Source organism: Artemia franciscana, chromosome 16 (genome assembly GCF_032884065.1).
Source record: "Artemia franciscana chromosome 16, ASM3288406v1, whole genome shotgun sequence".
Classification (NCBI taxonomy): Eukaryota; Metazoa; Arthropoda; class Branchiopoda; order Anostraca; family Artemiidae; genus Artemia; species Artemia franciscana.
In genome coordinates this window covers 33,160,977-33,181,110 of record NC_088878.1, presented here as the reverse complement: position 1 = coordinate 33,181,110, position 20,134 = coordinate 33,160,977, and the positions used below count along the sequence as shown (strand labels likewise).

Sequence of the window (20,134 nt, the reverse complement as noted above, 5' to 3'; positions counted from 1 at the left end):
GTTGTCAGTACAGATAAGAAGTATTTGAGGAGTAAAAAAACAAGTTTTTTAAAACTAAAAGTAAGGAGCGACATTAAAACTTAAAACGAACAAAAATTACCCGGTATATGAAAGGGGCTGCTCCCTCATCAACGCCTTGCTCTTTGCGCTAAAGTTTGACTCTCTCTCAACTCTACTTTTTAAAAAAGTAAAAACTTTAGAGTAAAGAGCAGGGCGTTAAAGAGGGAACAGCCTCTTTCATATACGGGGTAATTTCTTTTCGTTTCAAGTTTTAATTTCGCTCCCTACTTTCAGTTAAAAAAAAACTTGTTTTTTTTTTTATTTAATTTCTGAACGTTTTTTAGTTAATCCTTATTTTGATTTCGGCTCTCCGCAGATGAATAATTAAAGCGAAATTTGCGTATTTATTTATTTGGCTTTATTAGTTTTCCCATAATTTTGATCGAATGATTTTGAGAAAAAAGGAGGGGAGGAGACCCAGTTGCCCTCAAATTTTTTGGGTACTAACTAGAATTTTTAGTTTTTGACGAACGTTTTCATTAGTAAAAAATATACGTAACTTACGAATTAGCTTACGTAACAAACTTCTATATTTGTATGTTTTTATTACGTATATGAGAGGGTTCGCTCACTCGTCAATACCTCCCTCTTTGCACCAAAGCTTAAATTTTGTCCCCTGAATCAAAAAGGCCGTAGAATAAATAATTGAATAAAACTATTCAACTATGAAAAAGAATAAAACTTTTCATATATATTTTTTCATGTTTTTTAAATAATGCTAGAAAATCCTGCGCTCCCTTCATGAAATTTTTCTTCCCCCATGACAAATTCCTCAATGGAAAGTTTCCCCCACATAACCCCCTCTTCTCAACCCCCCCGCCCAACCAAAAATTCCCCTGAAAACGTCTGTACACTTCCCAATAACCATTACTATATGCAAACACCGGTCAAAATTTATAACTTGCAGCCCCTCCCACGGGGACTGTGGGGAAGTAAGTTGTCCCCAAAGACATAGTTAAAAGGTGTTTCGACTATTCTGAATAAAATGACTATTCCAGAATTTTGATCTGACGACTTTGGAAAAAAATGAGCGTGGGAGGGGGCCTAGGTGCCCTCCAATTTTTGGTCACTTAATAAGGGCACTAGAACTTTTCATTTTCGTTCGAATGAGCCCTCTTGCAAAGTTCTAGGACTATTGGGTGGATACGATCACCCCTGGGAAAAAAATAACAAACAAATGAACACGCATCCGTGATTTATCTTCTGGCAAAAAATATAAAATTCCACATTTTTGTAGATAGGAGCTTGAAACTTGTACAGTAGGGTTCTCTGATATGCTTAATCTGATGGTATGATTTTCGTTAAGATTCTACGACTTTTAGGGGGTGTTTCCTCGTATTTTCTAAAATAGGGCAAATTTTCTCAGGTTTGTAACTTTTGATGGGTAAGATTAAACTTGATGAAACTTTAATATTTAAAATCAGCATTAAAATGCTATTCTTTTTATGTAACTATTCGTATCAAAATTCATTTTTTAGAGTTTTGTTTACTAATGAGCCGGGTCGCTCCTTGCTACAGTTCGTTACCACGAACTGTTTGATTAGCGGTTTTGAACTCGGCATTTAAAATGACGAACTACCAAACCTGTGTTTAATTCCGTGTTGGATGTGAGTTGTGTGAAAACGAGGCTCTAGGCTGTGGAATAGCAGATGGCCTCGTTTGTAATTAAAAATTCAAAATTTTCAACATGTTGAAAATATGATTTCAAATTGCAAAGCTTGGTCGTAGGCTATTGCTCTTAATTTTAGCGAATTTTCAAGGTCAACGTAGGCTATAAGAGGATCCATAACTGACAGACACAGGTGAATACACTAATAGATTCTTTTTTTGAATTTCTTTTTCATATAGGCCTAACACCAAGATGTAAAGTTAAAGAGGTGGTAAATTTTCTGATTACCTCCCTAATGAGCTGAGACAGACTTATTATTGTTTGGTGCCTGAGTGTAAAATTCTAGTTTACTTACTCTTTCTTATCTGGGAAAGGGGCTAGGTAAGGAAAATGAAACTTTCAGGGATGGATCTATGTAATAAAGTATGTCTCAGGAAGGTATTTTGAAGTACCTACCTCCACCCCTTCTCCTTTTAGAGGGTCCTGACCTTAAGTTCAGGACTCCTTTTAGAGGGTCCTGAACTGTATTTTAACAACAATTTGTGAGCATTTTAAATTTGCTGATGATTTAACTATTTTATCACTGCGACTAAGCCCTCCAACTACTGAACAGTCTGACTTGATCAAAATCTATTATGATCTAAAAGCTGAATTAGGAAAGGTAAAGCTGACGGTCAGTGAAACTAAGAGCTTGTATTTGACATTTTCCTTCCTAAAGGGTAACAACCACTCTTCTCATAATTCCATACTGCCAACAAAGAAAACTGTTAAAATACTTGGGATTTTTTTAGACAATGATTTAAGATGGAATTTGCACGTTGACTATCTGACTAAAAAAGGCATCTCACTTTTACATTCATTTTCCAACCTAAAATGAGTTGGTACTGAGGTTTTAAAGTCTGTATACTGCAGCTTTGTTAGACCTTCTCTTGAGTATGCACGCCCTGTTTGGCATCCAGGATTGACAAAAGATGAAACAGATAGACTTGAGACAATACAAAAAAGAGCTGTAAAAATTGTACTTGGACAAAACTACTCAACTTACAAGGATGCACTGAAACAACTCAATTTGGACTCACTTGATAGTTGTTGACATGGCTTAACATATTGATTGGGACTAAATTGTTTGAATTCCCCAACTCATTGTTGTCTGCTACCCAACCTTGAGAGCCCCCCAACAGAAGGAACAGTTACTAGACTCTGACAAATAAAAAAGAATTATCCACAGTTACTGACTTGCTCAGCCTATAGTACTGAGAGATATTGTAAATCATTTTTTCCATATTTTACACATCATTTTAATAATAATGATGCGACTAATATTTAATGTTTGATTAATATGTGTTTGATTAATAAAATGTTTGTTTAAATTTTCCTGTGAGTGTTTTTGAAGGTATAAATTATTTTTGTCATGACATGTTAATGCTAGCTCTGGCTATTGTAATGAATAAATATATTCTATTCTATTAGCTGCCAATTAGTCCTTTCACTCCCTTGACTCCCCTAAAAGAATAACTTTCCACAATAGCCAAAAGTAGCTAAAGTAGAATTTTACCTAAAACTGTTTTCAACATCAAAACTTTGCTCAATTACAATTTACAAGATTTAATAGATCTGCAAATAAAGTTCCTAAAGTAAGAAAAAACCATTGATATGGCTTTAAATTGTACTCAAATAATAGGAGTTACATTTTTGAGTACTAAAACCAGAGAAAGAGAAACTGAAAATTCAGGTATGGTGTTGTTTTATCTAAATTCCAACAGCTAATAGACCTGTAAAGTAGGTAAATTTCTAAGGCTTTAAAATCAGAAGAGGTTAGACACAGTAGCTTTGCAATACTATCACAGAGTATTGTGGTTTCATTGCTGAAAGTTTCATCTCCTAACCTGACCCATTTCAATGATAAGACTTCCCAAGATTTTACATTCCCCTCCCCTTATACCCAAATATTTGTGCTAGCCTAGTGGTTTTTGCTCTGCTCTAGAACTCCTGAGGTCAGGGGTTCAAGTTTTGGTGTTGCTGGTTATTTGGCTTGTTACAGGGGTCAATCATCTGATCCTGTAAGCTCATCCAGGATTGACCCAGCTCTAAATGGGTACCTGGGGAAGTCAGGGGGAAAATACAGGAAGTGTTGGATGATTTGTCCCCAAATCCCAGCTGAAGGAATCAAATCAGTAGATTGGTACCTGTACAACACAGACCATTGGTCAGCTGGCAAAAAAGTTTTTTTTATACCAAAATGAGATTTTTTTTTGCAACAGAATTTTATAGATTGAAGAATTAAATTTCATCTGAATATACAGGATTATAATAGCAGGAATTAATCCTGAATGTAACACCAAATGTACTAATTCAAACAGTTGACTCATTCATATTCAGTTGAGTCTTCATTCAGAAATCAAACTGAAAATCATAAAGGGAAAATAGAGAGGGATTTAGAAAAGCAATAAGACAGGACATCATAGCCTTTTCAAAATATCACAACACATGGATATCATTGGTCCATCTTTACATCACAATGTCCACCTTTGTTTAGAATTTTCTTTCCAGGGAAAGGATTAATGGTTCATTAACACAATGCAGGAATCCATTTGGATTTAGCATTCCGTGTCAAGATTCTGTCCATTTTTCTGCTTGAAAAATTCTCTAGCTTTCATCAACAAAAAACTATGACTACAGAACATCAAAATCTTTTTTATTTCAGACTGAATTTCTATATCTTTTTGTCTTCTGTGCCACCGTTTGCAGTACAAGGACTAAACCAGGAATCAAATAAGCCAATATTCTTTTTCTAGAACTTTTTCTTCCAGTTCCAAAATTAGTATACAGGGTATATTAGCTGCCAATTAGTCCTTTCACTCCCCTGACTCCCCTAAAAGAATCTCAGATAATCAGAAATCCATTATCCTCATCTGTGACCAAGTCCTTGAAATAACCAGGTCTTCCTGTCAGTTTTTAACCCATAATCCTAATTCAAGTTCTTAATTCATTGATGGGCTATGGGAAGTGCAGGTGCTTGAGTTGCCTATTCTCAGCAGTTAAAGGCCTGTAGGCCAGTCAGTATCAATACAGTACCTACCACTCATCCCCACTCTTCTGCACTCTCCAAGACAAATGATGAATAACCTTTTTTTCTTCAACATGCATTAGTGATCACTGCACAATTTTTCTCTTCTTTAAGATATCATAAGAAGCTTTAAATTTTTTTTATCAATGTGCCAAGGCAGGTTAGAATTCAGGATTACAGTGTAGGTATTTGGTATATTAGCCATGTAGCATAGGCGCTTAAGGGAAATAGTCTCCACAATCAGTGGCTGACAATCAAATTATACATGCTGGGTAATTTCATCAGTTAAGAAGCAGACAGAGGATAGAGGAGATGCAGTCAATCCACACTGATTTTTCCATTTGAAAATTTTGCCTTAATACAAGGACAGAATTCTGGGCCATCTTTCAAAAAGATACAGCCAGATTTCCATATGCATTTCAGCAATGTGTAAAGGAGCCATTACAAGTTTTATAATGTGAAATAAGTTAGAATGTTTGGATAATAAAAAGCCCACAGAAGAATTTGGAGCATTAACTGCAAGGGAATCATCAGATTTGGCAACTCTGTCTTGGGTCAAATCTTTCATTTCATTACAAAATTTTCTGAATTTTGAATAACTATCTTAATTAGGGAACTTTTTACTCTGGATTTATGCCTTGTTGTGAATTATTGCTCTTGAGTTTCCTGATTATCGGTGAGGGAAGCTGAAAGGACTTGATGAAGGAGGGAAATAGTGGTGGCCTGGTTTGCATTCAGTTTAGGCTTCACTTAAAGACAGTATTTATTTGAAGTCTTTATTTTACAGGAATTGTAGTTCATTTGTCTTATAAAGAAGAGCAGATTTTATTTGAGTTGATTGAGCCCTGGCTTTTTTGAAAGAAGTGATTTTAAAATAGTTAAACAAACCTAGAAATGACAGAAAACATCACATTCATTGAGGTTCCACTAATTCAGGGAGGTGAGTCAAACTGTTTGTTTCCTTTGTGTTTTTCTTAGTTTTCTTAAATTTTCTTACTTTTGAGTTTATTTCTTCCAGATACATATTGTCTTCAAATGTCTTTCAAGATTTTTATCTTTTTTATGTCACTTGATATTAACCAAGTGACATATAGCAATTGCAAATTCTGTCGGTCTGTCTGTCCTGGTTTTACTACTTTAGGCACTTCCAGGTAAGCAAGGCCTATGAAATTTGGCAGGCGTATGAGGAACCAAACCAGATTAAATTATAAATTGTCTTTTCCCCAATTCAACCATCATGGGATGGTTAAATAGGAAAAATTAGAAAAAAGGAGGTGTTTTTAACTTAGGAACAGGCGATCAGATCTTAATGAAATTTGTTGTTGGAAGAATATCGTGTCTCAGAGCTCTTATTTTAAATCCTGACCAGATCAGGTGACACTGGGCGGGAGTTTGGGTGAGAAACCTATAATCTTGGAAAACGCTTAGAGTGGAGGGATCAGGATGAAACTTGGTGGGAAAATGAGCATAAGTCCTAGATACGTGATTGACATAGCTGGAACGCATCCGCTCTCTTTGGAGGAGTTGGGGGGAGGGTTAATTCTGAAAAATTAGAAAACATGAGGTATTTTTAACTTATGAAGGAGTGATCAGATCTTATTGAAATTCGATGTTTCAAAGGATGTCATGTCTTAGAGCTCTTATTTTAAATCTGGACCGTATCCGGTGACATTGGGGGGAGTTGGGGGGGGGGGTCCTAAAATTTTGGAAAACGCTTAGAGTGGAGGGATTGGGATGAAACTTGGTGGGAAAAATAATCACAATTCCTAGATACATGATCGACATAACCGGAACGGATCCTCTCTCTTTGGGGAGGGAAAAATCAATAAAATTGATTTTATTTTAAAATCAATTTTAAAATAGACAGGCCACACTTCAAGTATAAAGAAAATCTGCACTTATAGCCCATTTTTATAGCATAAAAGGCAAATACAAAGAGTGTGAATCAAACTTTAAAACAGACAGGTCACACTTCAAGTATAATAGAGTTTGGAGCTAGCAACCAAGAGCAATGTTAGATCTTGTATGCTGCTTGATGAAAACAGCTCTTTGATATAAATCACAGAAAGCATCTGGTTATAATGGCTGGAGTATTTCAAAGAAACACTTAATCCAAGTATCTTTTTCAAAGGTCTACATTTTTGACCTGTTTTCTGTTCTAGTATCAGTCTCCAGTTCACTTCTCCTTGGTTCAGAGGTGGTAGACAATATCTGAACCCTGAAGAAAAATAAGCCCCTGGCCTGGATGGAATCCAAGCACAAGTACTGAAAGTCTGTTGTAAACCTCTTATAGATTTTCCTCACAAGATTGTATCTGTTGCCTGAGTACACATATATTGCATGATATCATAGTGGAAATCTACAATTGCTCCACTATACAAAAAAGGATTAAAGGAGCCATTCAATAATTTCCATTCTGTCAGGATAACAAATCAGATAGCGAAAATTATCGCTTATATTATACTCATATATAACTCCCATGTCATTCGAGATATGCTCTCTGCTGGGAGTAGGTCACGCTTATGTTGTAATTATTCTAAATAATAAAAGAACCTGAATCCAGATGCTGTATTTTCCTCAGATCAGGGCTGTTTTTTCCTCAGTCATCTAAGAATACCAAGTAGGCTCTCAATCCAGTGCATTGACTAAATTTTAGCAGTTCACCAGAAATTAGAAAAATATTTGGTGTTTGGCAGCAGCCTTTACCAATGCTTTATCAGCTTTAAACAGGGAATTCACTATTTAAAGAAATGACCAGCAGTATATTCTCCTATATGGAATTCCACAAAACCTAGTTGATTGTATCTAGATATGCATTTTAAATTTAGAGGTTGTGTCAAGACTAGTGAATGTTTCAGTGACAACTTTCAGATGTCTGTAGGATTATTCCAAGGAAGCCTTTTTTTTTGTTTTTTACTTTCATTTTCACAATCATCCTGTCACTAGTGAAAGAAATTAGCTTGTCTGACAAACGCACTAGCCAATGCTGATAAAATCCTCTAGCCTGGTACTCTGTTCACCATTAACAACAACCATTCAAAATATAAAAAAATTGACTTACTCTTATGAGTTCCAATTTTCAAATTTCTTTTTCCTGCATAGTGTAGCAAGGGTTTATTACTTTAGCTTAAGTCTTGACGTTTCTAAACCTTGATCACCCCCATCAGAAAATACTCTAGTGAAATTTAGGTCCTTAAAACAAAAGGGTAGTTTTAAGTCAGAGCTTCTGAAACTCAATGCCTCTGCCAAATTGCCAGAATCGTCTATCTTGTAAGAATCTCAAATTTCGAAGTCTTCAAACGCCTTAAAATTTAACAAATGACTCCCATCAAGAATCCAGCTCTAGCGGCTTCTGGCTCCAGCGGCTCCAGCAACTTTGGGTGCTCGGTAATGTTGGATGGATGAATCAGTCCCGTTTCCAAAAAATCAACTGCAAAATAAGAAATCATGGCTCTCGCTCTCATGGTCTTATTCAAAAGAGATTGAAAGACAAGTTTGCAAATAACTGCCGCCCATGCCTTCTCTATCTAATTGAAGATCATAAGACATACATAAGGTGAATTCTTGCCATTATGAAGAAAAGGGCCCCTCGAAGACCTTTAAGGATGTACGGGACTTAAGTTAAGTAAGTCAACAAAATAACTAAGCTCAATTGATTTTGATTACACTGGTTTATGTTTCCAAAAATAAATAAAACATGACTGAAGTTGACCGAATGTGATCAAATCCAAATAATTTGTAATGCAGGTTATTTCTTGGTGGGTATTTTGAAAAGCCTGTTGAGTCAAATGAATATTGTTGATAAAAAAAACTTGTGAGAAATTCTATATAAATCGCTATGTCAGGTGAGTTTTTACTGGTTTTGGATGAATTTATTATAAAAAATATATGTTTACGGCTTCTGAAATTAGCTATTAAACTCAAGCCATTCCCACAGCTATGGACGATTGTATAAAGTTTTGAGAGACGAATTTCATTCGAAATTTCAGTAGTGACACTACCTATTTTTTAGATTTAGGAATTTACCTTATTGGGTTAGAACCCCCTTGAAACGCCGTATTTCATGGAATAAATGTAGCTATGTATTAGACTTTATGATTATATAGAAAGCCTAGATATGCGTTAAGATACCTTAGAAAAGCGTGAATCTCCTTCTGACTCGCTATTCTGGGAAAAAACACTACTTCAAAACCATTAACTCATAAAATGTTTTGACTTTATGTATTGCTCTTATTTAACATTTCAGATGCAATCAAAAGTAAAACAATTGCAATCAAAAGTAAAACAATTTAATTGTTTTTCAGCTTGTAATTTGAATTATGATTAATTATTTCAACCATTATTATTTAATTATTTGTAATTTATTTTTATTTTATTCATTAATTAATCATATATTTATTATTTTCACTTATTAAACAACTTCGAAGACCACACTGCCTTTCCGTGACGAAAGTAAAACAGTTCAAAATAGGGATGAAACCTTTTTATTGACATTGAACAGATATAAAATTTAACTGGATATTTGGAACACATATACAGTGTTCATCATCAGCAGTAAAACTAAAAGACATGAATAAAACCAAACAAAATTTATACCTAATAAACTAATTACATATAGTTTATTGCTCTTATTTTTTTCAATTCAACAGCGGAAGCCAGTCTCTTTGACCTTTTCAGTTCCGGTTCATTCGATTTATCTGACATATTACGTGGACAGAGGTCATAGCTTTTAGGTGAGATGATATTTACTTTATTTGAACTCAGTAAATTATCATAAATTGCATTCAATCCAAATTCACCTGTATCTCTGTTTATGGAATTATTCTTGAATAAATTTTTTTTAATTTCGATTGTTTCGAACCTTGTTTGCTTTAAACCTTGGTCCCTAGAAATCAAAGAAACATTTTCAAACAAAATAAAATGATTTGGAAAATTATAGATATGTTCCGAGAGGGCCGACGTGAAATCTTCAGGTTTGGTATTTTGCTTTAAAGACGATGAAATAGGATTATAATGTTGTAGCAGTCTCATTTTTAAATTCTGGTTAGTATGTCCCACATAAGAGGTTCCACAAGTAGGCTACATGGGATTTTATAAACCCCACTTTGTTGCTCTACGGAAGTTCGATCATTTCCAGAATTTAAAAAACTAGCCAAAGTATTACTACCTCTTAAAGCTACTTTAAGCCATTATTTTGTAAAATTCTTTTAAGCTTTTCACTCAACCCTGGAACATATGGTAGAGAACAAAAAATATCTTTCTTTTCTGTTGTTTCCAGAATATCGTCAGAAAATTCTAGAAATTTTTTCCTTCTTTTCGAAAAAGTCTGGTCAATTAACCAACCCGGATAATGGTTACTTATTAAAATCTCTTTTAACAGCAATAATTCCTCCTCAATAAATTTTGGAGAGCAAATTCTAAAAATACGGTCAGTTAAGGATATGATTAAACCAATTTTTACTTGGCGAGCATGACCGGAGAAAAACGACAAAAATCTGTTATTGTTAGTAGGTTTTCTGTAAATCTTAAAATTCAGACTGTTTTCATTTTTTAAAAGAAGAACATCCAGAAAAGGAAGTTTCTTATCCTCTTCTAATTCTATTGTAAATTTTAAATCACCTCCCCAAAAATTAAGATGTTCTAAAAAACTTTTTAATTCCCCCTCCTCATAATTCCATACTGAAATTATGTCATCCATATATCTCCCCCAAAATTTATGTCTTAAAAAGTATGAATCTAAAGCTATTGTTTCAATATTTTCTACAAAACAATTTGCTAATAAAGGACTTAAACGGGCGCCCATGGGTAAACCATTTACTTATTCGAAAAAACCTCCTCTGAATTGAAAAAAAAAAATAAGAGAACGTGTTACACAACCTAACTAAATTCATAATTACACCGACTTCCAAAACTGTTTCACCACTTTTTTTTATTCATGTCTTTTAGTTTTACTGCTGATGATGAACACTGTATATGTGTTCGAAATATCCAGTTAAATTTTATATCTGTTCGCTGTCAATAAAAAGGTTTCATCCCTATTTTGAACTGTTTTACTTTCGTCATGGAAAGGCAGTGTGGTCTTGGAAGTTATCTAAGATGCAATCAAATGCTATAGATTTTGAAAAAGAAATAAATTTAAGAAAGCAATTTTTTTTATGAAAGGATTGCAGTTAAATCTTCATAAAGAGCTTTTTAGTGGGTCTTCTTAAGTAAAAAGAAAAAAGAAAAAACATGATGAAAAAAATGTTAATGCCCAAGTAAGATTTATTTGAAAGAAATCAAATGTCTAATTTGCAAACAAACTACTAGAAATACTAAAAGTATTAATCTTTTTACATATACAAATTTCTGCAGGTACAGAATTATTTTTTTATTATCTGTTATTGTTTCTGAGGTGTGTACACAAGATTTTGTTTGGTTGGGAAAGTTTTTCATATTTTCATTGAGTGGTTTATATGGAAAATTCTTGAATCCGCGAAAAGCACCATAAAATCGCGTGACATAGGATGTTTGGATCCAGTATTCTCTTCTGGTCTATTATATTGGATTAAAAACGCATCTTGACCACTTAAGTCCTTGCTTCAGGCCGGGGGTGGGGGTGTGTTGCTGCAGCTAGGCTCAAGTCGGGTTCTGTATTACACAGCCGAAATCAAACTCACCAAGGCACCTCAATACTCTGGTTTCTTGGTAATTTATCTTGAATCGTTTTAAAAATTTATGGTTAGTCAGGAGTGGACTGAAACTCTTTTGCATACAACACAGACAAACTAGCTAACCCAGATGGAACAAAAACGAGAACAACGTCTTAAAAGGCATTAATCAAGATCAAACACCAGTACTTTTTTTTATGGTGATTTGCCTATCGAATTGAGATATTTTTTTTTATTTGACAATGACAGTTAAGGATTTCCAGTGTCTGAAGTCAGGGTTGTTTTAATCATTTTTCTCAAAAGTTCATCCACTAAGCATAGAATTTTGCTAACATTCTATATAACCAAATTTTTTTATTTGGAAACTGTCTTGTCGTGTTTATTGTATTTTTGTTACTCAGTATTAAAAAAAAAAACGAAAATCAATCCATAAAATTAAGTCGAGTAAAAGGTATTTCTTTGTATTCTTCAATTTAAATGTAAGATGGCTTCTAAAAATTTCAATTTGTATTTTTATTAAATGGGCAAGTTCAATATGTTTTGTCAGTTCTATTAATGTATATTTTTCTTCTTCTAGAGGTCGAACAAGAACAACCTAGTTGTATTTTGTCATATAATCATGAAGAAATTTTTGAGAGAGAGCCTAATCCACCGGCGATTTCAAAGGACAAAAATGGAGGTTTGTTTGTTTGATATGTTAAAAAATCTCACGGGACATAATTATGTTTCTTGCTAACTTGTTGTTGACATCTAATTTTTGATTTATTAAATCTAATGGCTTATGGAAACAACTCGTAAGCTAATTGCTTCCGACGAATTTTTTATCTAAAAATTGAACTTTTTATTTGGAAAACCATATATTCTTCTTATTGTAACTAATTAAATAAAAACCTATTAAATGAAATATTTACATATATTGTTTTGCCCAAATATTCAACTTCTCCAAATCCTGCTGTGTCAACACTAGAATGCTTATGGTCTAATATGTAATATATATATATATATATATATATATATATATATTGTTGCGGCCATTTAACCTTCTTTAGTTATATCTGTTGAGCATTACAAACTTGGTCTTTTTTACTGTTAATATCGATAATGATCTTGAGAAAATTTCATTTGTATTGCATACATGTGAACAGTGACTAATTGGCGATGAATTTATCGAGGTGGATTCATTCACTGATAATGGCAAAGGTAAAATATTCAAACACCATTAGTGACATCTACGCTGTTGTTTTATGGTACATTCTCGTTTGATGCGGGCAAATTAAATCCAGTTCAAATTTTACCTAAGAAGCACAATTGCCAGGAACGTAAATAATGATGAAGGCTACATCGCCTATCCATAATACGAAAAACGAAGGGTAAAACAGGACAGAATTGTAGATTCATTTGTTATGTAATTGATTGTAGATTTTGTTATTTATCAATTTGCTTGGCTGATGATGGCTCTTAGATATAGAGTCGAAATATCCAGCTATTAAAATTTCATTGGCTTAAAATAATTCCTCATTGTATTCTTCATCATTATTTGTATGAGCGAAACCTGAAAAACAATCTCAGCAACATTAAACATGTACAAATTCCAGTCACAAAATTAAATCCTTTAAAAATAAACCAAAGCATAAAGAAATCGATATGAAATTATGAAAGATTATCTTTTTGTTTCTTTTTAAGTTATTAAGATTTTGGGGCAATATCAGATTTTGTCAGTGTTGTCATTTTACCTTAATTACCTTAATTTGTACTTCGGAGCAAATTAAGATCTGTAGATCTGTTGAATGCTCCTGAGTTGAATCGGTGATGTCTCATAGCAGGTATGAGCAGGACGGAATGTCCCACTCATACTTCCAGTCTTTCGTGGCCCACTCTTTGTCCAGTGCCTTCTTGAATGCTTCGGGGGTGGGGGCTGAGACTGTTGCTTCGCACAGTTCATTCCAGGGGTTTAAAACATTTAAAACGTGAAAAATAAATTAGCAGTATTAACTGATCAAATTTGACTGTACTTTTTGTCTGCAAAAACAAAAAATTAACCAACTATTGACTCCTGAAGACGCCTACGCTTTAAAAGGGAAGCTTTACCTTGTTAAGCTGTTTGTTGCCATGTGTTTTTAGCTGATTATTTTGCTTATTTCTCCCCCACATTTTTAGTGTTTACTTTCTAGCATCAAAAGCTGCAAAACTGCCTCCGGTAAGATAAGATAAGATAATATTTATTTTCAGAAGACTATCACAAGCTCTATAGAGCCGAATTCGCTTTATATGTCAGTAAAAGCCAAGAAAAAAAAATTTAAAACAGTACATTAAGTCAAACACTTAAAATTAAAAGAAATTAAAAAAGCAAAATCATCAAAGATAAAGGGCAAATCAGTAAACTTAACAATTAAATTAAAAAAACGGCAATAGAGGAAAAGGGGAATTTGGCAAGTACATAATCACGAATTATTATTAAGGTGTTCCAGAATAAAGGGTATAAAACTTTTACGAAACCTTTCTGTAACAGCATGGATCGGAGAGTAAGTTGGGATTGCTAAGGAGGCTGACCGGGGGAGTCGGAGTCTAATGGGATTGTGAAAATCAGGGAGTAAGTCCTCAGTACGGGGATTGGAAATGACTGATTTAGCGAAAAGCAGGCAAATTTTTTCCCTCCTTTCTTTGAAGGTGGTAATGCGTGCAGCTTTAAGGAGGAAGGAGTATGGAATTTTGCCTTCTTTGTAAATGATCCTGAGCGAACGCTTTTGGACTGACTCGATTTTGTCACTAAGTTCATTTGAAAGTTGCGAATGCCAGACCGGACATGCATATTCCAATAACGGCCTGATAAAGGATAAGTAAACACGGAGGGAATGTATCTTAGGACAATTAAATTTGTTTAGCAGCTTAAAAATGGATAGTGAAACATTTGCTTGTTTAACAATGTTGGGAACATGTGTGTCCCACTTAAGATCACTAGAAATTGTGTCACCAAGAAGCTTAACATGTTTCACTAGCGTTTTGCTTGGGATCGGGTCGCAAAAAACAGGAGTAGATTTAAAGAAATTGATCGTCATTATCTGTGATTTAGTGGGATTTACTGTCATATTTAGATTCTTAGATTCATCCGAACATTGGGTTAGGATTTCAACGGGGTCACTTTTAATATTCCTATGACATACTTCAAGGATCGACAAGTCATCCACATATATTTTTTTTTTTTTTAAGTGTTGGATCAATATTTGATAGGTTTTGATTGTAAGTGTTATCAGTTGTTTTTTCTTTATATTATATTGTAGCGTACACCTCATTTTTTGAGGGAAATAAAGAAAATAAAAATAAATAAATATTTCCATCTTTGGGGGAATTCCTTGCCAATTTCGTTAATCATGACAAGAAATAATAGTGGTCCCAATAAGGTTCCTTGAGGTATTCCAAAGTACCTAGGGAGGGGGTTAGAGAAGGTATTTTTGTATTTTACAACTTGTGATCTGTCTGAAAGGAACGATATAACAATATTTACTAAAAGTGGGTCAATTTCAAAGTTATGATGTAGTAAACGAATTAGGATAGTGTGGTCAACTAAGTCGAACGCTTTTTGGAAATCGACTAAAACCAGGTTTAGCCAAACATTTGGTTTCTCTAGTTCACTTAGGATCGTGTGAATCAAGTGTACAAGGTAATGGGTGATGGAGGTTTTTCTTAAATTACCAAACTGTCGGATGTCAATGCGTGGTATAATTTTAATTTTAAGCCAGTCACAAAGGAACCCTTCGTAAAGCTTAGAAAAAACTGGAGTGAGTGTAATAGGACGCATGTTGGTTATAGTCAGACAGGAAGATTTCTTTGGGATGGGTGTTATAAAACCTAGTTTCCAGCAACTTGGAAATTTAGTAGATTTTGTAATTTGGTTAAAAATATCATAAAGGTCCAGCAATTGTCTCTGAAAAGGCTTTAATCAAGTCAATTGGGATGTCTAATGGGCAAGTACTTGATTTTTTGAGCTTTCGGATTTTATTTGTACATCAGAGGGAGAAATTTGGGGGAAAGAGGTGGAGGGAGGAATAGTTTGACCTGAGCCAGTGAAAGGGGGGAGACTTTGTACTATGGACGCAAGATGCAGGTTCAAATCGTTGTCTATCTTGTAAGGGGGCTCAGGGAGATGAAAATTAACTTCAACAGGGTTTTTTCCGCAAATCTCTTTAATTTTCCTGTACCATTGTTTGGGTTTGTTAGAATACAAATCCTTAACCTTACTATTGTAATACTCAGAAGCTGCCTTTTTCAATTTTCTCTTGAGGAACTTTCTTAGATCATTAGCCTGTGTGATATGTCCTTGCTTGAACAAATTGATTTTTTTCCTTATTAGTTTTTTAAAAGTCGCAGTGATGTAAGGTTTATCGATAGAGCATATTTTAATTTTTTCACCGGAAAATGGGCTTCATAATTACTCCTCAATAAATTTTGGAGGGACAAAGCCTTGAAGTCGACATCATTTGTTTGGTACACAGGGGACCAATTTTCACTAGTGATCCAAGAGCCAAAATTATAGAGTCCTGAGTCAATTAGAGGTCTAAAGACGGTTTCAGTAATAGTAAAGGAATGTTTAACTGTAGCTAGTGGAGATAGGAGTAGGCTAAAGTGGTAACTACCTCCTAGAGGGGGAAGAATGGTGACGGGTCTGTAGAAATTTGGCATATTGGTGCATATTAAATCAAGAGTAGAATTGCCTTTGGTAGTAGGGACTTTTACAATTTGTTTTAGACTAAAAGTATTACATGTAGACTCAAGTTTTAATTCATTTGCATCACCTAAGAGGAAAATTCCAGCATTTCGGTATTTAGATAGTACATAGTCAGCACTGCCATGCACTTTTTCAATAAAATTTATTTTTTCAGTCGCTCTCTGCCCAGGAGAGTAGTAAAAACAACACAGAACAATCAAATTGAAAGGACGTGGTAAGACCTTAGGTCGAACACAAACCCACAAAATTTCATCAAAGGGAGTAAGACAAGGAACTAATATTTCAGAAGGATAAAAATCATTACGGACAAAGAAAAGAATTCCACCGCCTTTCTTACCCAGAGGGTGGGTTTCGTGTCTGAGTTTGATAACCTGGGTGGAATTATTCATTTTTAACATGTGTGTATTTTGAGCGTGTACTTCAGTAATAGCGATTATGTCTGATCTATATATTTTAGAAAAGGAGCCTAATTCATTAAGTTTTTCAAAATTAAGACTTTCAGCGTTGCATAACAAAAGTGTGGGAAATTTAAAACGACCTGCAAAGGTACCATTTTTACATTTAGCTTTATTTAAATTACAAATGGGTACAGGGGGTGTGGTGGGACTTTTAGCGGGGGCCAGATTAATGTAGTCAGAACAAGGGACCGAGGGAGCACATTTGACTTTTATGGGATGACTCTTAGAGTCAACATCGATAGATGAATTATTAGAGTAAGAGAAGGATTCGTCTTGGGGATTTGGGGGTGGGGGAACGGACAATGATATGGATGAAGCACGAGGAGAACAATTAGGATTCATTACAAGACAATTATTGAATGCAAAAAGTCTCAGACCTGAGTCACGTTGACAGGGTAGGCACAAGGGATAAAACGAATGGGCTGGGGGTGGGGTTTCGTAAGGTGCTGGGAAAGGGGGGCTGGTTGGTGATAGTGATTCATGTCCGTCAAGAAATTGCTGGTTAGTGGCAGAGTAGGGAGGGTATAGGGCAGCATACTGTGAGGAGGGAGGAAATAGGACTTCTGTATGCGGGGAGGGGGAGGAGGTAGCAAAGGATAAGGGAGGAGAGTTCGGGATCAAGAAGGGTTTGTCAATTTTTGAGATGTGCCTGATGAACTTTGGTGAGAAATTTTTGCTTGAGTGCGGTGCACTAAAAAAAACGGCGGAAGGGAGATGAGTGGCTCTTACAATTTTTATCTTTGGACAGGGACACTGGAACAGGGCCCCAGGGAGAAGAATTAACATCATCTACTTTTGGTGCATGGGCAAAACTACAATATTTGTCATTACAAGCTAAAACTGGGCAAAGCTTCAGATGCTCAAAACTGCACTTAACGGAATTACAACTACCTGAAATAAAATTACCACATATATGTAAAAATTTGCACTGCTTACTAAATTTACAACGATTATGATTGAAATGTTTGCATATCACATTTTTTTTGTTGGAACTTTTTTGCTGGAACTTTGTTGATGCACTTGGTTGAAAATCACTGTGCTCATTTTTTTTAGTGTAATTTGCCTTAACTCTAACTACCTATGCCTACGGTGCCTAACTACCTATGCCAACGGTACCTAACTACCTATGTCTACGGTATCTAACTATCTATGCCTATAGTGAGTTTGTTTTTCTAATAAAATTGATATTCCTGATCTTTCCTAATTTATTCACTTACGAAAATCGTAACGCTCGAATTTCGTTTTCATTGTCCTCATTTCATTTTCATTGTTCTCATTGTTTCATTGTTCCGTGTTTCATAGTTTCGTGTTCGTTGTTTTCATGTCATTTCAGCCTTTTCTTGGTCTTGGTTAGTCATAAAAAAAAGGTAAAGGATACGGCATTTGACTTTACAGTCCCTACTGGCGGTGCTGATCTCCGTTTCTTGGCCCTTCAGCCAGGAAGTGCAATGGGGGTTGAGGGCCAACCATCCTGTGCTTTCGCACACCCTTCCTGTTTACCTTCCCTAGATTTCTCCAGGTACCCATTTAAAGCAGGGTCGACTCTGGCTAAGCTTACAGAGTCACGCCACTGACCCCCGTCCCAAACTGAAGAATTGGGTACACTGGGATTTGAGTCATAGGTCTGCTTTAATAGATGGTTGCAAACAAAATATACATATGCAGCCTGACAAGGTATCAAGACGCTATCTGATTTGTAAATTCATTACATTGAGCAAATAGAACTATCTAATTTTATTTAAAATTCATTTTTTACATAAAATGAAAAGCAATGAAACATGCATATTAGTAAATGAAATGAAAACCGGCAATTTAGCAATGAAAACCTGCATATTAGCATAACCAGTCAAGGAGAATTTAAGAAGGAGCATGTATCGTAATGCCACTTTAAACATACTTGTAGAAGGTTTAGGAGATTGCCAAAAGTACTGAAGCTTGAACTTCCAATGAGAAAAAGCTATTCATTAGGACCTTAGGCCACTTGAATAGCGTTGTCAGATCTCCCTGGTGAAAATTTACATCTAGAATCACACTGAGCTGATACTGCTCAACATCAACCTCAGACCGTCGCACTTGAAACGGGTATGGAGAGGTGGTATGCTACGGGTATCACTGGACGTTGATTAAAGCCAGTACGCAAAAATTGTTTTAATCTATAAAGCTGCCCTTCTAGGTAACCTCTCCAGTAAAGAAATATTTGATCCAACTTATGAAGTTTATCCTCCCAATAATCCCCCTCAAAATATCGACTACAAAACTCATTGGTCTGTTACTAGGAAAAAACTTATTGTTCTAATATAACTAAGAAAAACATACTATTATCCTCTGAACATAGAATCATGGAAAAGCACAAAATAATGAAGAAAGCTCGAATTTAAAACTCGTCTTTTCAACGTCGAATTTAAAGCTCGTCTTTTCAGATTTATACAAGTACCCCGTTGCACAACGCTCTGACCAATCTCAGGAGGCTAAAAGATTACTTTTCTTAAAGAGAATTTATCTATTTTTCCATTCATACAAAAAGACGCAAATTCTGTGTGGACTTCATAAACACATAGACTTGAAAGATTCTCAGCAGAAAAAGGAAGGGATAAACTTACTGGTGTTAAATTGCAAAACAAATGAAAGGACATTGATTGAATAAGCGATTGGGGCCCCACGTCCCAGTTTCTCCTCACGAAATGGCCCCCACCACGTCTCCATGGTCAGGACCTTATTATATAGCAATAAAAAAAGAAAAAAAATACTCAAAAGACCAACTTCAAAATCTAAAATAAACCTTTTAATCTTCCATCTTTGGCCATTCTCCATACTCTGGCTATAAATCAGCTTGTCTCGGGATGCACTCCCATCCAGCATAACTGCTGTCTAGTAATGTATTATATACACACCTAAAAAAAATTAGACTCTTGAAGAAGGAATTCTCAAGATAACCACAAATATGAATCAATTCAGAGGTTACTCTGTTGCTAGTCTAAAATTATTTTATTTTATTATTTTTTAGCAAATCTGTTGCTTAAAGATAGAAAGAGTCACAAGAATGACTGGAGTACAGGTTAGTGGAGCATAATTCTAAAGGAAAAATGAAGAATTTTCACTAGGTTCCATCCCTAGTCAAATGAGGAACAAATGTTGATGCCTGTTGAGGGTGAATATTGGGTATAAGGTTGTAGAACAAAGGTTTGGGGGGATGAAGTGTTACCTTGTCACGGGGAAGAGTATCCCCCTTGGACCATAGTTTGGTAAGGTATTTACAACTGATGAATAAGTTGTTGTCGGATGGGAAATGACTATCATTGCTGACCACGCAAGTGGTTTTTTCACCCCCATCAAACAGGTTTCTTTACCCAAAGGGTTTCTTCAGCTCAAAGTTAATAAGACAGATGATCAACCCTTACTCAGGCTATCCTAATTAAACCATATCGTTAAAACCGCCTGACATCTCCAATACCCGTTTTATTCCTTTTTATTTTAACTCCTGATCATCTCTCTTTTTCGACATTGTCAATACGGAACATCCTCCCCCTTAAGCGGTTTGCTGATGAACATGAAACTAAATGTTTAAAG

At 35.1% G+C, this 20,134-nt stretch overlaps 1 protein-coding gene across 1 annotated transcript in view; it reads left to right on the top strand.

The window, feature by feature from the left end:
- The first annotated feature begins 1,754 nt into the window (after positions 1–1,754).
- Positions 1,755–20,134, top strand: part of LOC136036829 (uncharacterized) — a 53,672-nt gene continuing 35,292 nt past the window's right edge. The window contains exons 1-3 of the mRNA XM_065719161.1: positions 1,755–1,862; positions 5,524–5,676; positions 11,964–12,065. Coding sequence (XP_065575233.1) covers positions 5,631–5,676; positions 11,964–12,065 — 148 coding nt within the window. The 5' untranslated portion in view covers positions 1,755–1,862; positions 5,524–5,630. The remainder of the gene's footprint in view (positions 1,863–5,523; positions 5,677–11,963; positions 12,066–20,134) is intronic.